The sequence below is a fragment of the Tiliqua scincoides genome, chromosome 7 (assembly GCF_035046505.1).
Source record: "Tiliqua scincoides isolate rTilSci1 chromosome 7, rTilSci1.hap2, whole genome shotgun sequence".
NCBI lineage: Eukaryota > Metazoa > Chordata > Lepidosauria > Squamata > Scincidae > Tiliqua > Tiliqua scincoides.
The window spans coordinates 2,031,380-2,056,211 of NC_089827.1; the positions used below are offsets into that span (position 1 = coordinate 2,031,380).

Here is a 24,832-nt window from a genome sequence, read left to right on the forward strand (position 1 = left end):
TGCACTGCGGGATGTCCCTGGCTGCCCCTCCTACCACCTCTCCCAAGCATTGCCATCTTCGATCTTGCAAAATCTTGCAAGACTTGGGCACTGCTATCTTGGATCTTGTGAGATCTAGCAAGATTTCGGTGCCACCATCTTGGATCTCATGAGTTTTTCAGAAATTTGGCTGCCACCTTCTTAGATTTCCCAGGATTTCACGAGATCCAAGATGCACTACAGGCTGAGTCAGGAAGAAGAGGCTATGGAGGTAAGTAACCCTGGTAAGTTTGGGAACCACTGGACTAGGGCCTAGAAAGAGACAGTTAACTGTTTGGATTAAACATATTGCAAGGTCTGGAAATTCTGCAAGAAACTGAAGTGCTTGACTTGTGAACACTCAAAAAGGGGAAGGGTTGGGCAGTCTATTCTGCAGATTCTAGAGGAGTCCACCCATTCCAATTCTATTAAAAGCCATCTCAAAATCATAACCTAACCACCTCCTCCCATTTCTGTTTTATCCAAGAGCAAAGCCAAGATTAACTTGCAGAGTCAAATTTCTCCAATCATCTATTCAGAAATGTGTAGTTGACCCAAAAACCTCAGGTCAACCAAACCAAGTGGATTTTTTAGTTTTTAGGTGGGAAAAAAAGCAATGTAGAAAATAAGACATGTTGGGCATTGAGAATGAGTCTGCATCTACCTACATTTGCAGTCCTTCTGGTTTTTGGCAAGTTCAAAGCCAGGCCTACATTCACAGGCAACCCCACCTTTGGGTGTCTCCCGGCAGATATGTGCGCACCCATGATCTTTGTTCATACAGTTCATACCCTCTGGAGAAAAAAGAAAGAGAGAGAAAAGGCACAAGAGCTAAGAACAGAATCCAGATGAATAACTCTAAGCAGTCATAAAGGTTCATGTCGTCATCCACATCAGATAGCAAATAGCGCCCGGCTAGGTTGGAAACTGTTTCATGCCTGAGGCTTTTCACTGCTCTCAAGCAGATCATTTCAGGGGCAGATATTATAGAACCCATTTCCCTGTGAGAAGAGGGCCCTGAAGGCTTGTGATAGATGTTTCCTTGCAAAAACATATGACGAACACAGGGGACCATGTGAGCTCCTGAACAGAGCACTACTCTGAATAGCAGGGTCGGCTCTCCCCAAAAAAGCAGACATCACCACTGCTTGCTTCCTAGATCCTTCTTGGAGCCAGTTACAAAACTCAAACTTCTGTTTCCTAGGCTGGTCACTATTTATTTATTTATTTATACAGGTATTTATAGACCGCCTTTCTTTGGTTGTCAGATTTCTCCTCAGACTTTAATCCAAGGCGGTTTACATAGGCAGGCTGTTCTAAACCCCTGTAGGGATTTTTACAATTGAATAGTTCTCGTCTTTCATAGAACTTCCGGTTGGATTCCTTCCCGGTCTGGCCTCTCTCTGGCCCTTCGCCTCCCACGCTCCACTTGACGGCAGCTCCTGTGTGCCACCGCGGGTCAGCTCATCAGTAAATCAGCGTGTCATGAGTTCTCGGGTACTTCCGGTTGTTTCGAACTGGCAGCCTCAGATCTTCAGGCATACAAGGCGCAGCTCTACCAACTGAGTCAGACCTCCTGCCCCTTGCAACACTGCAACTTGCAAATGCATTTCCAGCCTGTCATCATAAACAAGTGTGGTCTATCCTCCCTCAACCACTAATAGTCTCAGTTGGTGCATGTAAGAAATATGTTCTACGAAGTATGCATTACCTTTTTCATTTCTACTATTTCTCTCATTTCCACCCTACACCCTCCAAAAGGAAGTTTACAACCAGTAAAACTTAATCTAAAACAAAATCAATACCAATCTTAAAAGTTTATTTTATTTTATTTATTTATTTAAAGAATTTCTTCCCTGTCTTTCTCTCACACATTGGTGGTACTCAAGGTGGCTTACAGCATAAAGACACGATACAAAATGAAAGATTAAAACAATACTAAAACATGAAAACATAACTATGAAGCAATTCCAATGGATCATGCAAAACTATTAAAATTACATTCGTTAAAAGTGCTAACTTATCACGTCAGCAGTTAAATGCCTTCTTGAAGTCTCGAGGCCCTGCTGAAAGGTCTCCAGAGAGGGAGCCGATCTTAATTCCAGGGGGAGAGAATGCCACAAAAGAGGCACCATCACAAGAATGTTCTATTTCTGACCACCATCCCCCTCACCTCTGCTGGTGGTGACACAGTCAGGAGGGCCTCTTCTGATGACCTGAGGGGCAGGTAGGATTGATAAAAACAGCTCAAATCCATTCAAACTTGAAAAGCCAGCCAAGAAAAAGTATAGTAAGCAGAATTGTACTGTATTCCCTATAGGGTCATTGAGAAAACATCTTCAACTAGGAAACTAGAACTGAGCTATCACTAATTAGTTAAAAAAAGTGAGCCACCTTTTTGCACACCATAACAGCTGTCCAAACACTGTATGAATTTCCTTGTGAGGCTACGTTTTCCAGGGACTGCTGACTGGGAGCGATTATTTATAGTCTTTTTTAAAAGAAATTTTGACTTGGAGATGGGATTAACATGCTTAGGGCTCATTCATCTCAGCCTACAGAGCCCCCCCCCCCCCCCCCCACCAAAACTGAATGTATAACATGAATAACATCTGCCGGTTATATTTCACAATACAAACTAGATCTCTCTCTCTCTCTCTCTCTCTCTCTCTCACACACACACACACACACACACACACACACACACACACACACAGATGACCAGGATAGAGCCCAGTTGTCAACAGGCAGAGCTAAGATTGTAAAAGTCCAGAAACTTGGGTATTGAGCAGAGAGAAATCAGGACTCTCCCTCCCAACTTTTTGAAGACTTTTTCTCATAGTAAATTGGTCATATTTTCTTTTTCAAAATGATAGAAAAATCCGCAATATTTCCTTTTTTAAAAACATTTTTTAAATACAGCAATTTAAAATAATTTTGTTACAGCCAGTCACACTGATGTAAAACTTCTTGATCCAGGTTTTAAAGGAGGTATAATGCTAGTTAATGATGCTACTATATTTGTTAGGACTGTTAAACCTCCCAGTACTAGGAAGCCTGTCTGCAGCACCCCAGTTCTAATACCACAGATCATTGCCAGCAAACAATATATACACACAAATACTCATTTGCAAGTCTTTCCCTTCATACCTACCTGTACATATAGTTTTCAAATTAGGATACCAGTTAATACATCCAATGGAGGGGGATCCAGCTCGGAAATCTCATCATTCAACAAACGTCTTCATCTCTAAGGTGCAACATGACTCACAGCCCAATCCCATGCATGTGTACTCAGAAGTCAGTTCCATTAGAGTTAATGGGGCTTACTCCCAGGAAAGTGTGGATAGGATTGGGCTGTTAATATGCAAGACTATTGGGCTGCAAACCTATATATGCTTTTTTGGGAGTAAGTCCCATTGAACCCAATGGAACTTACTCCTTGCACAGATTTGCACTGTAAATGATTTACACTTAAGCTGTGTACCCACAGTGGGGTCTGGAGAACAAGAGTAGTCAGTTCAGCCACGATACAGGCTCAGCTGAACACCGGTAGCCCTAACTGAGCACATGGCAGTTGTTCCCCACCCCTTAGTCGAGTACTGACAATGACTACACAAATTGATTAGTACAGGGTTCTCAAATTGGTGGGCAGTGACCCACCAGCCTGAGAAGACCTGACACTGGCCCCTTAAGGGGTGGGGAAGGTAGCAACACGCCCCCAGGATCATACTGCTGTCAGGGACAAGGAGGGGGCTTCCACTTACCTACGGTCAGTGGCAGCCTCCTCGGGATTCCAGAGAGCCTGGGGACCCCTCTGCAGGGCTCCCCAAGCTTCCAAACATCTTGAAAAAGTTAAAAAAAATTCCCAGCATTCCAACATTCCAGTACTCTCACTGCAGCATGCAACAGCAACTCCTCTTTTTCACCGAGGCTCATGTCAGAATATTAGTGACTTCCAATCACTCTCTTCCAGGCATCAAGTGGGCTGCTCCTGCTTAGCTTCAGACAGTCTTCATTCAGGTAACTCAAATTTCAGACCACACTTCATCCACTCATTATTTTACACACTTATTATCATTGGGGATGGGTTCTTAGGCTAAGTGGTCAAGCACCTGCTTTACAGGCAGAATGTTCCAGGTTCATCTCTACGGAAGGCTAGGAAAAACAGACGTCTAGAACCCTGGGGAGCTCGTACCACTTGGTATAGACCTTACTGACTGAGATGGACCAATGTCTTACTCTATACAAGGCACACATAGGGTCATCCTGCCCATGAGAACCTCCTCCTCATTCTCAGAAGCCCAGGTGGATGTGAATGAGACATTGATGGAGTCAACCAAAGCAAGTCTGAAGTGTTTAGTTTCAAGGCAGGAGAAGAATCGAAAGAACACTTCTTTCTGAAATCTGACATCTATACCAGATAAATACTGTACTCTTAAAACATCTGACACCAAGCATATATATATATGCAGGGAGTAGGTGCCTTGCTAGGCCATATATGGATCAGCCCTGGATGTGTACTAAATATTCTTCAAGTGCTGCCTGTCAGAGAGACACTAGCATTTTTGGTGATGTGGACCATTTGCCCCACCTCCAATGCATGCGCCATGTGGCCATTCCATCAGATTTTGGGCATTCCAGAGGACTATGCTATGGGCTCCTGCCCTCCCCACTCCTTTCAAGCACAGGTTCCCTCCCATTTTCTGGTCTGCACTTGGGCAAACAGCGATTTCAAACCAGGATGGCATCGGAGGTCAGGCATGAGCCCATGCGCATCCTGACCATGTCAACCCATGAATCCACCATACTGGTGGCAGTGGCAGTACTCAATCAACCCACTAGAGCAGGGGTCGCCACACTTTTTGGCTAGAGGGCCACATCAAATATCTGGCATGCATGGAGGGCTGGAAAAAAAATTTAAATGTAAAAAATAAATAGAGATGGAACTTAGATGAGTGAATAAATGAACTGATGAGCTCATTCATTCAACCTCTCTGGCCCTCAGAACACCCTCCAGACACAATCAGAGCACGGTTTTGGTCATGTTCAGTTGAGCGGGCCAGAGGCTTTCAGGGGACAAGAGGTTGGCTGCGGGCCGGAAAGAGGCTGGCTGCGGGCCGCATCTGAAGACCCCTGCACTAGAGGACAGGCAGAGAGAATCGGGGGGGGCAGTACCAGCCTTGCCCCCCAGGCATCCTGGAGCCTAGACCACCATCATGGATTCAAATCATGAAGGAACGCCTGCTAAGTAGGAGTTGGCCAATTCCTGCAGCCAACCACACACCTGCAGTCAAACCCACCCACCAGTGTACTGACTTACCCAGGAAGTGAACCAGAAGTAGGGCTAGAACAAGGGGGGGGCTAGTAAATAAACCCCCCCGTCTAGAATTTTTTGGAAAAAATTACATTTTTAATTTTTGCTGTGACAGCCTCCATTTAGAGTTGGTTTTAAGAACAGGAACACCTAAGAACATAAGAAGAGCCCCGCTGGGTCAAGCCGAAGGTCCATCTAGTCCAACTTCCTGTATCTCACAGTGACCCACCAAATGCTTCAAGACAACAAGACACAACCTGTAGCAAAAACAAAACAAAACACGGCAACCGATGCACTACCTGACATGCAGGACAACTCCATCCACTTGATCTGCACATCTGCGTTCACTCAAGATTTGCTCTCACAGCACAGTATGGATTTTGCATGGCCACAATGCCTTTTGCCTTACAGTTTTTCATTTGTCAAGTTCATCAGTTTTCAAAACTCTTTCAAGTTTCTTTTTTGCTGCTTTCTGTTGAATGCTTCTGTTCCCTGACTTACTGTGTCTGTTTAAGTCCCACCACCCACCCGGGTTGTTTTCTACTTATAATATAAAGTGATGTACACGCAGAGGGGGAAAGAGGCTTGAACCCAACCAGTCTGGTCATCTTCAGAGAAACACAGTTCTTGAGTGCATTTTAAAGGGGCACAATCCGTGCTTAAAAGAAAGCTGCATTTGGCCCCCCCTTCCTCCCCCCCCCACACTTGTGCGTCTGGAATAACAATGCCAGAATGTTTATTCAAAAGAACTGTTGTGATGGCAACGCCTGCATCACTTTCTGCATCTTCCTTTAAAACCCATCAGAAACAGCATCAGAATGTGCTCAAGAAAGAACAATTACCTTTTATTGCTCAAAACAGAGGAAGGTTTTTTGTTCCTCCTTTACTTCCCGGACACAAAACTGTGCAGAAAGCAATCATAAAAGATTCCTTCGTGAAGCACCCAGAAGCCTATTAGTGACAAAGGCTCCCTCCCCTCCCCGCCCATGAATAATTACAGCTCTTCAAGAAGAAATCAGCTCTGAGAAGGGCCCTTTGCAAGCTTTAGACAGTAAAACAAACATTTGATTATACAAGGATTTCCTTTTCATGTACCTGTCCTGGAGGCGGAAAGAAAAAAGGCCAAGTGAACCTTCAGAGTGCCAGGAGAGAGAATATCCAGAGAAACATCTGCTGCAATTACAGTTTTTAAAACCCAACATGTTTAAATCAAGCACTTGTACCAAAGCCATTACACACCATAGGATCTGAAAGAACTCTAATGGCCCAAACCTACTGGAGCTGGCCGACAGCGGAACGTGTGTTCTGCCAGTAGTGACTGCCTTACAGCAGTCCTGAAATACACTCCAACAGTGTGCACAGTGGCAGGCTGCAGGACCACCACCGGGCAGGGCAGAGTCTTCCCACACACATCAACAGATCCAGGAGGACCTGGCAAAGCAAGTAATATGTGGGGAATGTGGGACACGGTGGGGGGAGCAGAATGGGGGCGGAGAGGGCAGTGATGGGGCAGCGATGGGGGCAGGGGAGGGCAGATTGGGTCTGGGAGGGGGGCAGGTTCAGCAGTGGTGGCCGCCAAATCCTAGACCCTTTCTCAGAACCAACAGACCTGCACCAGCAAATTAGCTAGCGCAGGTCTGAGTACACCCTTCCACGCTGCAGAGGCTTACCCCTGGGCAAGGAAACCAATGTTTGCTCTTGTGCTTGACAGCCCTGTCCTAGACTTTGTAATGGGAACACCAGGTGAGGCAGCGAGATCTCAGCTTTTGTCTTTAAACAACATGCAGCCCTTTCTCCTTTCCCCGCTCTTCTGCGTGGAGGTGAGGGGTTCTTTAGGCCCATAGAAGTCTCCAGTTATTTAATGCATTTGTTTCTCCTGGCATACCAGCTGCTCTTTCATGGCATCCTGATGTGCTTTGGTAAACAATTACCTTACACATTCTGAGTGTGGTCCCCCACAGAGATTCTGTGTTTCCCAAACTTCTGAAGAGAACTTTGGGAACCACTGTTCTAGACATTATGGGCGATCTCAGATGTGGCACCCTGATCAGTTCTGATAAAATGTCATTTTTTAATGGCTGCCAAAATCATTGTACTTGTTTCTATGCTTGCATCATTGAAGGAATTATTCTTGCACATTATCTGATGCACTAGAATGCAAAAGCGTGGATTCAAAGGATCTTGAACGTGAGGTTCCACAATCCCAGTAAAGTCATGCATTGACTTTGAACTCTAATTTGATGCTAACCCATATCCATAAATATTTATACAGAATTTTACCAGGAATTGTGCTCCAGTTACATTACCAGTTACAACAGTCATCCCGCCAAAGAAGAAAACAGTGCTTATTTTAGGCCTTCTCTGTTTACTGATTTGGAAGAACACCCCTTTCTGTGTTAATTTGTTCTGCCAAGAGAAAGAAGATTAGAGGACCAAAATGTTGGGTGCCAGAGAGGAGCAACATTGGAATGGCACAGAACCTTCCTCCCAGAAGGAACATTCCCGCCCCCTTCAAAAGCAAACGCCTGAAATCCTTCAGAGGATTTGTTTTCATAACCTTGCCTGACAGCGCAAGATCATCTGCAAGATGATCAGTGCAAGATCATAAGACATACAAGATCTTATGCACATCTTCCCAGAAATAAGGCCTGCGCTGAGTTCAACGGAACTTCCTCCAAGGTACCCGGGTGTATCAGATGACAGCAGAAATAAAGCAAGGGCTAAACAAGAAGTGGCGGCCGGTGGCATAGCTGGAGGGGGCAGAGCACTCAGCCTGGCAGGGAGGTGGGCGAGCGGCCCCTCCCTTCGGAGCCATTCCCAGCGGGGGGGGGGGAGTCCCAAAACGGAGCCGTTCAGCTTCTCCTCAGCTGAGCTCTGATACCAGAAGTCTGGTTGGCTCAGAGAAACATGCACCAAAAGAGGGACTGCAAGGAGGTGAGCAGTGGGGAAGGGCCCTGCACTCCTTCCTCAAGCCAGGGGCGTTCCTGGTAATTTGCTGCCCCAGGGTAGGCCCTTCAGATGCCAGCATTCGCATCCAGGCAGTGATCTGTGGCTGGAGGGGTGGGCTTCCTGGGCCTCAGAAATCCCCCCAGAAGACCTTAGAAATGAACCTCCAGGTGGCAAAGGGGGCAGGGGGAGGGTGGAACAGTTTCGGGAAGGAGGCAGGTTTGGCAGCAGCAATGGACACTGAATCCTAGTCCCCTTCCCAGACCCAGTCCCATGATGCAGGTCAATTCACGAATGCAGGTCTGAGTAGACCCTGCTGCACTGGGGAGGCTTACTTCTGAGGAGACCTCTGAAAGTGCCCTCCCATCCACAGGGTGCTGTGGCAGTCATTTGACATCACTGCATCAGTGGGGGTGGGGAAGAATAGGACTGGGCTGCAAGTTAAGCATGTATGCAGGTAGACTTTTCAATCCCCACAGCTACCATGTACTGCATTCTTTCATCCATTTTCAAAATGTGCATGCTGTCCTTCAAGGCCATTCACACTGAATTTGTTTAAAGCAAAGTGAACCGTACATAATATTCAAAAGAGACACTAAGATCAATGGAATAAAAACAGCAAATAACACAAGCTGACAAGTCAGCCTCTTGCTCCCTTACCCACCCACCCACCCACCTCTGAAACAGAAAGGCTCTGACCATTTTCCTCAAAGTTATGAGAATGAACCTAGTAAGCCCAACTTCGGAAGAAATTCGAAGGCATGGGCACCACCACTGAAAAGGTCCTGGCTTTTGCATATGCTGCATTCCCTGCCTAGGGCACTCAAAGCTGAGCCTTGTTGGATGGCCTGTCTCACTGGGGAAAAAGTGGAGGAGAAGGATGCCTTGTGATCCTTGACATGATATTTCATGTCACCAGCACAAAATTCCCTATCCAGTTCTGACCACGTCCCACACGTTTAACACCTACATCCTACCAATGAGGAAGTTAGATGCCAAATTCAAGACTAGTTAATACAAGTTGCAATCGGAATAGGAATAAGAAGACCGGCTGGGGCCCACCAGATCAACTGGGGTATGGGGACTGGTAGTTTCCTAAGGACCACACTCACCTCCCTCACCCTCTTCTACAAGGCAACAAGGCAAACTAATTCACAGTGCACTTCATGTTACAAAGGCAGACTTTCCAACCTCCCACCCAAACGTATCAGTAGGATTTACATCTATATTAAAACTTCCTGGTAGCCAAGAACTTTCTTTGTGAAATTTTTGCATTTACTTCATTAGCTTTTCAGATGAAAGAATCATACTGTGTCCTGTGTCAAGTGAAACATTTTAATGGTCTATAAATTGAGTTTTACTCAATGACTGAGTAAGAACAATTGAGTTTTACTCAATTTATATAAGATTAACATGGCAGCAAGGTGTCGTGTATAACTGCTGTTTCCAACTGTGGATAAAGCAAATCCAGCAGCCAATACTGCTGGTTTTCATACACAAGTACTTGACTAGTTAACAACAGTGACTGAATTAGCATATTTACGTGGAATGGGCACTTTGCAACCCACCAATATTATGGTGACTGCTGTGGTCATGGGCTACAAGGCCTCTTTTTTTGTTTCTGAACCACACCTGTCCCTTGACTACAAGAGAGAAAGAGGCCGTAATCTCATCAGAGCACTAACCACTATGGGGGTTGGCAACCTTCAGTCTCGAAAGACTATGGTATCACGCTCTGAATGGTGGTTCTGGAACAGCGTCTAGTGTGGCTGAAAAGGCAATCCCTTCCACACTGGGAGCAAGTGCAGTCTGTCCCTGGTCTGTCTCCCTGGCTATGGGCCTTCCTTCTTTGCCTCTTTGCCTCAGTCTGTTGGCCAAGTGTCTCTTCAAACTGGGAAAGGCCATGCTGCACAGCCTGCCTCCAAGCGGGCCGCTCAGAGGCCAGGGTTTCCCACCTGTTGAGGTCCACTCCTAAGGCCTTCAGATCCCTCTTGCAGATGTCCTTGTATCGCAGCTGTGGTCTACCTGTAGAGCACTTTCCTTGCATGAGTTCTCCATAGAGGAGATCCTTTGGGATCTGGCCATCATCCATTCTCACAACATGACCGAGCCAACGCAGGCGTCTCTGTTTCAGCAGTGCATACATGCTAGGGATTCCAGCTCGTTCCAGGACTGTGTTGTTTGAACTTTGTCCTGCCAGGTGATGCCGAGGATGCATCGGAGGCAGCGCATGAGGAAAGCGTTCAGTTTCCTCTCCTGTTGTGAGCAAAGAGTCCATGACTCGCTGCTGTGCAGAAGTGTACTCAGGATGCAAGAACTGTAGACCTTGATCTTGGTATGTTCCGTCAGCTTCTTGTTGGACCAGACTCTCTTCGTGAATCTGGAAACGTGGTAGCTGCTTTACCGATGCGCTTGTTTAGCTCGATATCAAGAGAAAGAGTGTCGGAGATCGCTGAGCCAAGGTACACAAAGTCATGGACAACCTCCAGTTCATGCGCAGAGATTGTAATGCAGGGAGGTGAGTCCACATCCTGAACCATGACCTGTGTTTTCTTAAGGCTGACTGTCAGTCCAAAATCTTGGCAGGCCTTGCTAAAACATCCATGAGCTGCTGGAGATCTTTGGCAGAGTGGGTAGTGACAGCTGCATTGTTGGCAAAGAGGAAGTCACGCAGACATTTCAGCTGGACTTTGGACTTTGCTTTCAGTCTGGAGAGGTTGAAGAGCTTTCCGTCTGATCTGGTCCAGAGATAGATGCCTTCTGTTGCAGTTCCAAAAACATGTTTCAGCAGGACAGCGAAGAAAATCCCAAACAAGGTTCTTCAACACGAAGCCCCAACATAGAGTCTCTTGGAGACACCCAAGATCAAAGCACTGGCACCAGCTTGACCTGATCCTCATCAGACGCTCCAGCCTTCCCAGCATCAAAATCACACACAGCTATCAGGGTGCTGCCTGCGACACTGACCACTCCCTGGTGTGCAGCAGAGTGAAAGTGCAAACAAAGCGACTGTATCACACAAAAAAGGAAGGAAGACCTCGCATTGATACCAGCAAGACCCAGGATCAGAGAAAAGTGGAGGAATTTGCACGAGCGCTTGAGGAATCTCTTCCAGGCCCGGTCGATGCAAACGCATCCAACAGATGGGAACATTTCAGGAATGCCATTTACAACACCGCCTTGTCCATATTTGGCAAGAAGACCAACAAGACGGCAGACTGGTTTGAAGCCCACTCTGAGGAGTTGACACCAGTCATTGAGGAAAAGAGGAGAGCTCAAGCAGCATACAAGGCCTGTCCCAGTGAGCGCAACCTGCAGGTCCTCCGAGCTGCTCGCAGCAAAGTCCAGCAGGCTGCCAGGAGATGTGCTAACAACTACTGGCTCCAGCTCTGTTCCCAGATACTAACCACTAGGGGTCTCTTGTATGCCACAAAGCTGCACAAGAGATGGTCATTTCAGGGGCCACTTACGTTTGCTGAGGAATTGTGGCTTGTTTCTGATACTGGTCTTTTCTGTAGTGGCACCAAGGCTTGGAACTGGTCTCTTGTGGGCGTTTTGCCTAGCTGTTCTTAGGGCAATGAAGATGCCCCCAGTAGCCATTTCAACACTGGCTTCTGGCTACTTAGCAACTTGCTGTTGGCTACTGCTGTATTTATATGTCAATCAATTTATTCATGTTTTAGGTTGGTGTCCATTTTATAGGTATTGCGATAATGCACTTTTGGTTAGGGTTAGGTCAATATATATATATATATATATATATATATATATATATATATATATATATATATATATATATATATATTGGGGGATCTATTGATATAAATAACATGAAGGAAAACTGCATCCTCTGGCAAAACATTTGAGGAATTCAGAGGGATGCTAAATGAGTTTTGATAAGTCTAGAAAAATTTCCCAGGGAGGATGCAACATCCAAAATCACTAAAAACACCCAAGAGTACAATAAGGGCTTTATGTAAAATGACATCTTTTGTTTATATGGCAGGATAATCTTAATTTTTTTTTTTTTTATGAGCCCACTGCAACAGTGATCCATTGTACTTTTTGTGATGGATTAGAACTGGCTTAGTGGGAAACATTTGCTTTATGGCTACATAAATCTTTTCCATTAAAATCAGAGTTATTTATGCCTAGGACTACCTGTGCTTTCACCAGACCTGGTGGGCCAGCAAAGAGCCCTGCCAAGACCACAGACCAACTCAGACCTCCAGGGGCTTCCCGTCAGCCATAAGGAGTGGTTTAAGAATGCAGGTTTTTGAAGTTGGGTTAGGCGTCCCAAAGGACTTCACAGCTTATTTTAAAAGAGAGAATGTGCAAGAAAAAGAAGGGGGGGGGGAGAGAAAATTTCTGATACTTTTACTATATATTAACACCAATGTGAAAGGAGGAAACACTTTGACTGATGCTGCAATACACATTGACCTGGGAGTTCGGTCCCATTGAACTCAATGATTAGACACGTATAGGATTGTGCCATAAGAGGACAAAACTGTACATTTTGAATGCCTGCTTCTGAAACGTTTGCTCACACTTCTCCTAACCTGGGCCGTGAGTCTATAAAAAGCAGTATCCTGATTTCAACATGAACAGCGTATTGTGCTTGCCCTGGAACACAATAGGAGACATTGAAAAAGCCACATTTATAAAATTCTGAGCAAATATTTGTGCTAATGAAGGTAAAGGAGTTGGCAGTCCTGGAAACTGTATGCCTCTGTTTATCCAGGCTAATTTCAATGTGGGCAGCTGGAGTGGAGGCTTCCCTCCATCAGCCTGCCAATACTTTCAACCCCAACCTAAACGGATCCTCTATAGGAGCAAGGAATAATTCTTCCTTTATGCTCACTGGGTCCTGGACTTTTTTCAAACCACGGTGGCCAATTCCACAGATTTCACACATGGTGGTTTTATACCCTGGCCTGCGGTCAACGGGTATCTGATCTGAGACCACCTCCGTCATTCCACCAGCGTTCACATTGTAGTTGAACGAGACAAAAAGGACAGGTCATTATTCACTGGGGTCTCGTGATGCTTTTTCTGAATGGAAAAGGTAATAATGTCAAGTAAAGCAAATTACACCAGGCAGACACATCCAACTAAGCATTAACATTGCTACATCGACAAAAAGAGACAGGAAGACAGAATGCTTCCCCTAAATCTGACTCAAGGCTGAGAACTTGAATCACTTTAAGTCCTGTTGAAAATAATGGTCGAAGGGCCCAATCCTATCCAACTTTCCAGTGCAGAGGCAGCCTTTGAGGAGGCCTCCGTGACTGCCCTACCACCACCACAGGATACAGCACACATTCCGTTGACACGGCTGCATCAGCACAGGAAAGTTGGATAGGACTAAGCCTTCATTTCTTCCACTGTACCCATTAAAACTACAATAAACATTCATTATTATGTTCACTTGTAAGAACAACTAGGCTTTTTGAATAGTATCTATAATTACTCCTCATATCAGGGTGTCAAACATACGGCCCGCAGGCTGGATGAGACCCACGAAGCTCTTTACCCGGCCCTTGGGCTTTCCCAGCACCTCCATCAACCACTCTCAGCTGCTGAGATGTCACTGCTCAAAGGGAAATCACCTTGAAAACTGGGATCTCCCTATCTTGGAAACATGATCAGGATTTGCATATTTTCTCTTCTGTCGTTTGCAGCTAATGAGTTACTCAGTGAGAACACAGTGCTTATTTCTGGTCATAACCTGCTCAATGACATCACTTCCTGCTTTATGACATCACTTCCAGCTCTCATCAGGTACCATGAATGCTATTCAGCCCACTGTATGAAGTTAATTTGACACCCTTTTATATGAACAGATTCATCTTACTGTACAAATCAACATTCTTTTAACCTTTCAAGATGCAATCTGAAAGCTACACTTTCTGCTCAAATCAATGGAAACCAATCAGCCATTATTCTGAAAACTAAAGATAATAATCATTATTTTTATTATTGTTATTAAGACAACAATTTTTCGTATTGTCCCTCCTGTTGCACAGCTACCCCAGATGCCAGTCCAGGCCCTTGAATGCTGTGCTAACAACTGGGACAGCCTGACTACCAAACTGCCAACCAGGGAATAACAAGCTAGAGAGGGTATTGAAAAGTGTGATGCAAATCTTGCTCTAACCTTGTTGTCATTTTTTTAACTGTGCCTCATCATGCTAAGCCATTTTTAGAGGCAGCAAAAAGGGAAAGGTGTGAGAAAGATAAAGACTTCTAAACACACAGAGCACAATCCTTCACAGCGCATGTGCAGTGTCTATGCAGAGAGGGAGAACCACAGAGCATAACAAAATCCAGTTTCCCTCTTCTAGGCCCAAAGAGCACACCTGGCTGCTCCACAGACTGCCCTGATGCTCTGCCTGAGTGCTGGATCAGGGCACAGGCCCATCTAGTCCAGCTTCCTGTATCCCCCAGTTGCCCATCAAATGCTTCACACAAGGCAACAAAATACCTGCATCCTCTTGCCACTCCCTTGCACCTGGCATTAAAACCAGGAGGTTGCACATATTCATTATGGCCTGTAACCTGTGATGGTTCACATATGGATTCATCCATAAATCTGTCCAATCCTGTTCTGAAGGCACCTAGGCCTTCAGGTGCCACACCCACATCCTGCGGCAAGGAGTTCCACAGACTTGATGTCACACTAGGTAAAGAAATATTTTCTTTTGTCTGTTCTCCCTTGATTCTGGTGTTGTGTGAGAGGGAAAAGAACACCCCCTCTATCCATCACTGGCATTATTCTATACACCTTTTTAAAATCAAAACTGCTCAGGGAACCGTCCCACAACTAAGACAGAGGACCTCTACTACAGGAAGCCAACGGGACTGACATTTTTAGCCATTTAATTTGCGGCAAAAGCAATTGTGCACTACAGCGTAAATGCAGAAGGATAGCCTAATGAGGTAAGTTATACCAAATGTCTATTAACGCAGGAAAAAATGCCTTAAGCATGTTTCATTGCCAGGAGGCTAACCATGGAAAGAAAGAGTGAAAGAAGAAAGTACCACAACACACACAGCCTGGACTTGCGCTAACGAGGCAGAAATAGCAGCTACACCTTAAGGAAGAGAAGGTGAAAATGATGACTTTCCTGGCCATTGGAAAGATATTTGCTAAAAATAATAATTAAAAAAGAGTCACTTCCCTCACAAAGAAGCAGCGGTCTGTAAAATATTAACTAGTGTATTTGAAGGAAAGGAGATGTGTTTTATTGTGTTGAAGGAAAGGAGATGTGTTGAGTCCCTTCGGGGAGAAAGGCGGGGTAAAAATAAAGTTGTTATTATTATTATTATTATTTTATGGTGTATTACTAGTTATGTTCATTTATTTTGAGACATATTTAAAGTTGTTGCAGGTCACTGAATTGTGTTTCTTTCTCACCTTTTGCAAAAAATGGCAGGTCCATCATTGTCAAGACCTAATATTTTTCTGGGTGGGTATTCATTTGCTTTCACCAAAAAATGGGTAATTTACTGCAGATCTAATCGGCTAAGGAGCCAGCAAGCTGTATTTGAGGCATGCAGAGAGCAAAATAGGCTCATTCTTCCGGGAAGGAAAGAAAAGTGAAGACAACTAAAATATTTCCTAAAGCCAGTTCCTGAAATTCCTCACACTTCAGGCATGACTAAGAAATGTCAACTAAGTTAGGCTAATTAGATAACAGCAATCCTCAGTGATTTTGGGTGACAATCGAAAACAATGCAGTCTGGGACAAAGTGGAGAGGGGCAATGCCGCTGAGAGCTGGCACTGGGCTTGCTGAAATTTGCCTGATTGGACACCATCTTTCGCACATTTTCCTAAAAACCAGATACGGCCTATGTGACAGGCCTTCTATCATCTCCACCACCCTCTGACATCCTAACTTTGAGAAGTGCTACCGTGTCTCTTTCCTTCCACCTTAACAAAATCCTTCTTATTTGCTTTTTCTTTTTCCATTAACGCACAGGCATCAAAGGAGTGGCTGTCACTAGTGAAGATTTTGAAACAGAGACCAGGTGAAAGAAATTTGCCTGGTCTTTTTAATTTTTTTTTCTTCTCATTTCTCTCTCTTTTTTCCCCTCTTCTGTGCTCCAGACTTATACTTGTATCCCATACTGTTAATTTCATCTTCAAGGAATGCCAAAACACATGTAGACTTGATCCAAGGTATTGTATTCTAGACACCTACTAAACTAGTGATTTACAGCCCAATCCTATGCATGTCTACTCAGAAGTCAGTCCCATTTGAGTCAATGGGGCTTACTCCCAGGAAAGAGTGGATAGGATTGGGCTGGTAGCTTGGGGTAGATTGGGGGGCCTGGAAATACAGAAAGTACAACATAAGAACCACCAGTCTGGTCCAGGTAGCCCAGCATTCCATTTCCAACAGCGGACAGCCCAGCCAGATGCCACTAGAGAGCAGCTAAGTAGGACATGATGGTTGGTCCCCATGATCTGGTATTTCAAGGTGTACTGTACTGATCCCAATGGATTCATATACCTAACATGGTTAAACAGTAGCGAGCTATTCTTTTAACCTGTTATGTTTTAAAGACATAAATGTCTTCAGCTCAGGCACCATTGCCACAGTAAAGGCTATGTTTATTTTTTAAAACACAAATTTTAGCCCCTCAGTCTCCAGTCCCCACAACAAAACCATTGCTTAGGAAGATTTAGCAGCATGACCACAAAATAGCACCAGCATGCCCAGTCAGCCCTGAGATGAAATATTCATCACCCAAGTGTTAAGCTATAAGCCTTTCCAAAGTGTCAAGTCAACAGGCTTCTTTAAATCAAGACTCCCTGTGTTCCCGTTTCTATGTTTAAACCTCTTATGAAGTCAGATGAGTGCCTTCCTTAGCACATTCACCTTTATCTCATTCAACAAAACTCAGCGCTGCAAAACACAAAACAATATATGGAGAAGGAAAACAAAACACACTTATCAAAATTAAAAATTGAAAATTATTGTAAGCCTGCTTGTCAAGACAACTGAAGATAATCTCCCAGATCCGAACTTTGTACTAAATATGACAAATTTAAAGTCATTTGACTTTTAAAACACACTCTCCACAAGATGATCTGAAGAAACAGAACACATTCTACTACTGAAGTGAAGCAGATCTGACCCTTTAATTTGCCTGGATGGAAGACTATCTGGGAACCACATGTAATCCACCCGGTCCCATGGAAGAAGTGGAATGGTACAAGTGTAACAAATAAATAGGCCTTTATTGCAGTTATAAATATTGGCTGTGTGAGAGTTTTCATTTCTCTGATTAAAAAATAAATTAAACAAGCACTTTCCTTCTTGGGAGGGAGAATATCTGACACTAATTACTTCCTTGTTGAAAACATTACTTTAATTCATATTTAAAGGCTCCAATTAAAAAATGGAAAGCACTACAAGTGTGAATCTGTGTTCAGAAATGTCAGTTCTTGACATGTAAAAATTATAAGTAAGGGGTGTGTGTGTGTTTGTGTGTGTGTGTTTTAAAAGAAAAACAACCTTGAAAAACTTTTAAAAGTATTGACTCTCAAAAACTCCCTGACACTTCCCACACAGCTGTAAGCATGGTATGTACTCGGACAGGGTAGATGAAACCATAATTTTATTTAAGGGCGGCTTCTCAAATATCTATAGTTTGTTCCCCAAAACAGTTTGCCCAGGAGCTTCCCAATGATGACATATGAAGAAGCCCAGTTTCTAAATATTAAGGTTATAAAAAGGTAGTCTATTGTCACAGGACTGAGCTATAAACCAGAAAGATCCTGGCTTGAATCTCACATACAGCCCAATTCTGTACCCACCAACACGCCAGCAGCACAGAGGGACAATCTCCGAATCCAAAGCCAAAGTGGACCAAGCAGAGGGTGGGGGCATGCACAGGTTCAGTGAGTGACCACCAGTGGGTCAGCCCTCCCTTGATGCCCCCACAGCAACAACCAGCATTGCCAACCACAGGGAAATGTCCAAAAACACAACACACACTCAACATAAGGATGCCACAGCACCCCCTACAGGAGCTAGAGTTGCATAAGCAACAAAGGGTCAAATGCGGGGAACTTCTCAGAATCGAAGCACCCAGGAGTCAAAACTCCTTACGAACACACATCCAAGGAATACCTTTTTGACTGCGGCAGAAGATTTATTGTGGAACACTGGACATTTGTTCTGGCATGGGAAAGGTGGGATAAACATTTTATAACTAACTAACTAGTACTAACTAACTAACTAACTAACTAACTAACTAACTAACTAACTAACTAAATAAATAAATAAATAAATAAATAAATAAATAAATAAATAAGAAAGGTCCCTTGGATGAGGGCAACCATGTGAAATAAGCATCCACATCTATCAGTGGCAAGGGTTCCCCCACTGGAAAGAATTATTTTGCAAGGGGAGGAACTGGGAAAAGTCACAAGAGGACTTGCACCAGCTCTTTCATAAGGCCTGGTCTTGGTAACCCACTGCAGAGAGACACAAGATGCAAGACAGCCAAGGGGCTTGCCTCACCAAGGAAGACACTTGCCTTTTGCATGACTGGCCGGAAACATCCATGGAAGGGACCGAAGACTAGGGGGGGGCAGATCTGTCCACAAGGTTGCTCTCCAACACATCAGGCACAGCAGGAGACAGGCAAAGAGCACCTCATGGAACACTCTTTCAGCATTTAACACTTTGCATCACTGCAAACAGGCACACCTCCCTGGGAGGCTATGGCAGATGAGCCTATCAGAGGGAGCATTGCATGGGTCAGTTCCTGGGCTTCCATGGGACACACAGCACCTCTTGCAGCAACCTGCTCATCTAGCCACACCCACAAAACCCCCTGGCTCTCTGCCCCACTGCAGGCACTTGCCAGGATGGCTGTCATGTTTGTCGTCAAGTCCTCACTATCTCCTTTTGCTTCGTGCGTGCAGAGTGCATCCCAGCACAAACAACCTGATTGGTTATTGAGCTCTTTTCAGGAAACTCTGGTGTGCCTTAACTTTTGCCTGACTCATCTTGCACTACTGAATGACACAGATGTACCATGAGTTTGGATCCCCACATCCAACAGCTTCCCTCTGTCACAAGACACACTGGCTTCCAAAACATTTTGCTGCATCCAAATTCTTTAGCCAGTCTATTTTTTTTTTCTTCTCAAAAAGTAAACTCTCAAAGAAGCCATCTCTTCGACAGAGGAATCGCACAGAATTCTCACTTCTTCCTGGCAAGCTATTATACAGGTGAATACTGAATATACAGAAATATGACTGAGGATGCAACCCTAACTGACTTTCCAGCACTGAGGTAAGGGCAATGTAGGTTTGAGTTAAAGGAACAAACATTCCCTCACCTTGAGGAGGCCTCCTTGACTGCCCCCCAACTGCAGGACAAAGCACACAGCCTCCTGCTCCCCACCCGTCCCCAGCACTGCCCTCCCCTGCCCTCCCCCCACCCTGGAACACCTCCCTCCCGCCTCCTCCCTGCCCGCCCTAGATCCCTACGTTGGCCGAGTTTGACCGATACAACCCTCCCTTCCTAAGTTGGTATGGAGGCCAGACGCAGGCCTCCGTGGGCCAGCACAAATCCCTGCACCAGCCCAGCCAACTCTCAAGGAAGTGCAAACGTGCTTTATGGCATGTTTGCAACCCTCCTGGGCTGGTGCAGTCAGGATCGAGCCCTTAATCTCATCTACAGAAGACAACATGATTGATTTCACTACAAGTTCTTTGATTAAGCTATTTATTTAGAGACAGAGAAAAAAAGTGAGTGATATGTATGGAGTGAATTTTGATTCTGGAATTAAATCTGCATGTCTTCCTTCTCTTTTACATCACAGTCAGTTAAGGGGTGCAATTAAGACCCCATCACTCAGCAATCGTTGCAGTTCCCTCTGTTTTTTCCACCCCCAACCGGCCAGGAGGTGGCAGACTTTTTCTTTCAGAACCTCTGTCACCGATGCTATTATCTGCTAGAGATAATAAGTACACGCTATCAGTACACTACACTGCACAGACCATTTTCTTAAGCTTGCTTACATTCTGTTGGAACAACAGGACCAGCTTAATCACTACTTAAGCACAATTACCTTGGCTAGAATGTGCAAAACTGTATGGAGTGAATTGCACTTCCAACCTGAGGTCTCAAACTAGGTTTATATGCTGAAATTACCCCAAGCACCGCTATTCTGACACAATGTTGAGTCAGGTTTATGAAGACACAAACCAGGGTTCAAAGTTAAGTCTGAAACTGGAACATAATCCTAATCTGAATGACTGTCAAATACCTGCTACAAAAGTCTTGTTTAAAACAGTATTGTGTAAATCTGCTGTTCAGCTCAGTATATGGATTTTCTTTTTCGATTGATCTGCTTGACTACTTTGTACATGAACGCTGTATCTGCAGAAACCTTGTTTCATCACCTAAACAGAATGCAGCCAATGCGTGCTCAAAACAATTCCACTGCTCTTTAGAATGTATGCCTAGCGCTCCTCGCGTGATCTACACTTGTGTCATGAACACATACGGAAGAAGCAAAATCACAGTGGCAAGCCCCACCCACAACCACTGTGCATTTAGTAGTTTGACTGTATGGTTCCAATTAAAATGCTCCCCCCTCCCCAAGCTATTTGCCCAGTGAAAGAAAATTTTTCGCTATCTTTCTGGTAAATCTAGTTTGGCCCATCATCAGCAATAGCCTTGACCGTAGCACGAACTTGCTCACCAGCTTCTTCTGGCAGTACAAGCAACTGTCTGTATCAGGTGTGCAAGTAAAGCATGCTTTCTTCGATGCACATCCACTGCTGTGGTTAATTCTATTTTGCCTATATATATATATATATATATATATATATATATATATATATATATATATATATATATGGCTGCTGGCGATGCCATTCAGCCTTAGCAAAGAGCTTTGGTGTAGTGATGGGACAAGTTCTGCATCTCAGATTCACACTGAGATAAAGAGTCTATGAGCAGGCAACTATTTCCATCTAAGTCAAAGGGAACCCTGTCCCATTTAGGATAGGATTAGAAGCAGGAAACCCGCCAGAGAAGCGGTTGGCCCTCTGGATGGTGAGGGAGGGAAAGGGGAGATAAAAGGAGACTTAGAGATGGCAGAGAAATTAAATGAGTTCTTTGCATCTGTCTTCACGGCAGAAGACCTCGGGCAGATACCGCTGCCCGAACAGCCCCTCCTGACCAAGGAGTTAAGTCAGATAGAGGTTAAAAGAGAAGATGTTTCAGACCTCATTGATAAATTAAAGATCAATAAGTCACCGGGCCCTGATGGCATCCACCCAAGAGTTACTAAGGAATTGAAGAATGAAGTTGCAGACCTCTTGACTAAGGTATGCAACTTGTCCCTCAAAATGGCCACGGTGCCAGAAGATTGGAGGATAGCAAATGTCATGCCTATTTTTAAAAAGGGAAAGAGGGGGGACCCAGGAAACTATAGGCCGGTCAGCCTAACATCCATACCGGGTAAGATGGTGGAATGCCTCATCAAAAATAGGATCTCAAAACACATAGATGAACAGGCCTTGCTGAGGGAGAGTCAGCATGGCTTCTGTAAGGTTAAGTCTTGCCTCACAAACCTTACAGAATTCTTTGAAAAGGTCAACAGGCATGTGGATGCGGGAGAACCCGTGGACATTATATATCTGGACTTTCAGAAGGCGTTTGACACGGTCCCTCACCAAAGGCTACTGAAAAAAACTACACAGTCAGGGAATTAGAGGACAGGTCCTCTCCTGGATTGAGAACTGGTTGGAGGCCAGGAAGCAGAGAGTGGGTGTCAATGGGCAATTTTCACAATGGAGAGAGGTGAGAAGCGGTGTGCCCCAATGATCTGTCCTGGGACTGGTGCTTTTCAACCTCTTCATAAATGACCTGGAGACAGGGTTGAGCAGTGAGGTGGCTAAGTTTGCAGACGACACCAAACTTTTCCGAGTGGTGAAGACCAGAAGTGATTGTGAGGAGCTCCAGAAGGATCTCTCCAGACTGGCAGAATGGGCAGCAAAATGGCAGATGCACTTCAATGTCAATAAGTGTAAAGTCATGCACATTGGGGCAAAAAATCAAAACTTGAGATATAGGCTGATGGGTTTTGAGCTGTCTGTGACAGATCAGGAGAGAGATCTTGGGGTGGTGGTGGACAGGTCGATGAAAGTGTCGACCCAATGTGCGGTGGCAGTGAAGAAGGCCAATTCTATGATTGGAATCATTAGGAAGGGTATTGAGAACAAAACGGCTAGTATTATAATGCCGTTGTACAAATCTATGGTAAGGCCACACCTGGAGTATTGTGTCTAGTTCTGGTCGCCGCATCTCAAAAAAGACATAGTGGAAATGGAAAAGGTGCAAAAGAGAGCGACTAAGATGATTACGGGGCTGGGGCACCTTCCTTATGAGGAAAGGCTACGGCGTTTGGGCCTCTTCAGCCTAGAAAAGAGACGCCTGAGGGGGGACATGACTGAGACATACAAAATTATGCAGGGGATGGACAGAGTGGATAGGGAGATGCTCTTTACACTCTCACATAATACCAGAACCAGGGGACATCCACTAAAATTGAGTGTTGGACGGGTTAGGACAGACAAAAGAAAATATTTCTTTACTCAGCGTGTGGTTGGTCTGTGGAACTCCTTGACACAGGATGTGGTGGTGGCGTCTAGCCTAGACGCCTTTAAAAGGGGATTGGACAAGTTTCTGGAGGAAAAATCCATTATGGGGTACAAGCCATGATGTGTATGTGCAACCTCCTGATTGTAGAAATGGGTTATGTCAGAATGCCAGATGCAAGGGAGGGCACCAGGATGAGGTCTCTTGTTATCTGGTGTGCTCCCTGGGGCATTTGGTGGGCCGCTGTGAGATACAGGAAGCTGGACTAGATAGGCCTATGGCCTGATCCAGTGGGGCTGTTCTTATGTTCTTAGGATTCATTAGGGCTGTTCACATGTTAAGCTGGACCTGGGCACACCTGTGTGCCTGGGTACAGTCACTGTTAAAAGGAATCAGATTCTGTGGACTGGCAGAGGTCCACATCCTTGGGTTGACCTCTGAATCCTTCAGCGCTGTTGGCATGGATAGTGTTCAATGTTGTATTGTATTGGCAACCTTCAGTCTCGAAAGACTCTGGTATCGCGCTCTGAAAGGTGGTTCTGGCACAGCGTCTAGTGTGGCTGAAAAGGCCAATCCGGGAGTGACAATCCCTTCCACACCGGGAGCAAGTGCAGTCTGTCCCTGGTCTGTCTCCCTGGCTATGGGCCTTCCTTCTTTGCCTCTTAGCCTCAGACTGTTGGCAAAGTGTCTCTTCAAACTGGGAAAGGCCATGCTGCACAGCCTGCCTCCAAGCGGGCCGCTCAGAGGCCAGGGTTTCCCACTTGTTGAGGTCCATCCCTAAGGCCTTCAGATCCCTCTTGCAGATGTCCTTGTATCGCAGCTGTGGTCTACCTGTAGGGCGCTTTCCTTGCACGAGTTCTCCATAGAGGAGATCCTTTGGGATCCGGCCATCATCCATTCTCACGACATGACCAAGCCAACGCAGGCGTCTCTGTTTCAGCAGTGAATACATGCTAGGGATTCCAGCACGTTCCAGGACTGTGTTGTTTGGAACTTTGTCCTGCCAGGTGATGCCGAGGATGTGTCGGAGGCAGCGCATGTGGAAAGCGCTCAGTTTCCTCTCCTGTTGTGAGCGAAGAGTCCATGACTCGCTGCAGTACAGAAGTGTACTCAGGATGCAAGCTCTGTAGACCTGGATCTTGGTATGTTCCGTCAGCTTCTTGTTGGACCAGACTCTCTTTGTGAGTCTGGAAAACGTGGTAGCTGCTTTACCGATGCGCTTGTTTAGCTCAGTATCGAGAGAATGAGTGTCGGAGATAGTTGAGCCAAGGTACACAAAGTCATGGACAACCTCCAGTTCATGCTCAGAGATTGTAATGCAGGGAGGTGAGTCCACATCCTGAACCATGACCTGTGTTTTCTTCAGGCTGATTGTCAGTCCAAAATCTTGGCAGGCCTTGCTAAAACGATCCATGAGCTGCTGGAGATCTTTGGCAGAGTGGGTAGTGACAGCTGCATTGTCGGCAAAGAGGAAGTCACGCAGACATTTCAGCTGGACTTTGGATTTTGCTCTCAGTCTGGAGAGGTTGAAGAGCTTTCCGTCTGATCTGGTCCGGAGATAGATGCCTTCTGTTGCAGTTCCAAAGGCCTGCTTCAGCAGGACAGCGAAGAAAATCCCAAACAAGGTTGGTGCAAGAACACAGCCCTGCTTCACTCCGCTTCGGATGTCAAAAGGGTCTGATGTGGAGCCATCGAAGACAACAGTGCCCTTCATGTCCTTGTGGAAAGATCTGATGATGCTGAGGAGCCTGGGTGGACATCCAATCTTGGGGAGAATCTTGAAGAGGCCGTCTCTGCTGACCAGGTCGAAAGCCTTTGTGAGATCTATGAAGGCTATAAAGAGTGGCTGTCGTTGTTCCCTGCATTTCTCCTGCAGTTGTCTAAGGGAGAATACCATATCAGTGGTGGACC

General features: G+C 45.3%; 1 protein-coding gene across 1 annotated transcript in view; it reads right to left on the reverse strand.

Annotated features, from left to right (window-relative positions):
* SCUBE1 (signal peptide, CUB domain and EGF like domain containing 1) overlaps positions 1–24,832 on the reverse strand; it is a 161,104-nt gene that overhangs the window by 62,713 nt on the left and 73,559 nt on the right. The window contains exon 6 of the mRNA XM_066633612.1: positions 687–812. Coding sequence (XP_066489709.1) covers positions 687–812 — 126 coding nt within the window. The remainder of the gene's footprint in view (positions 1–686; positions 813–24,832) is intronic.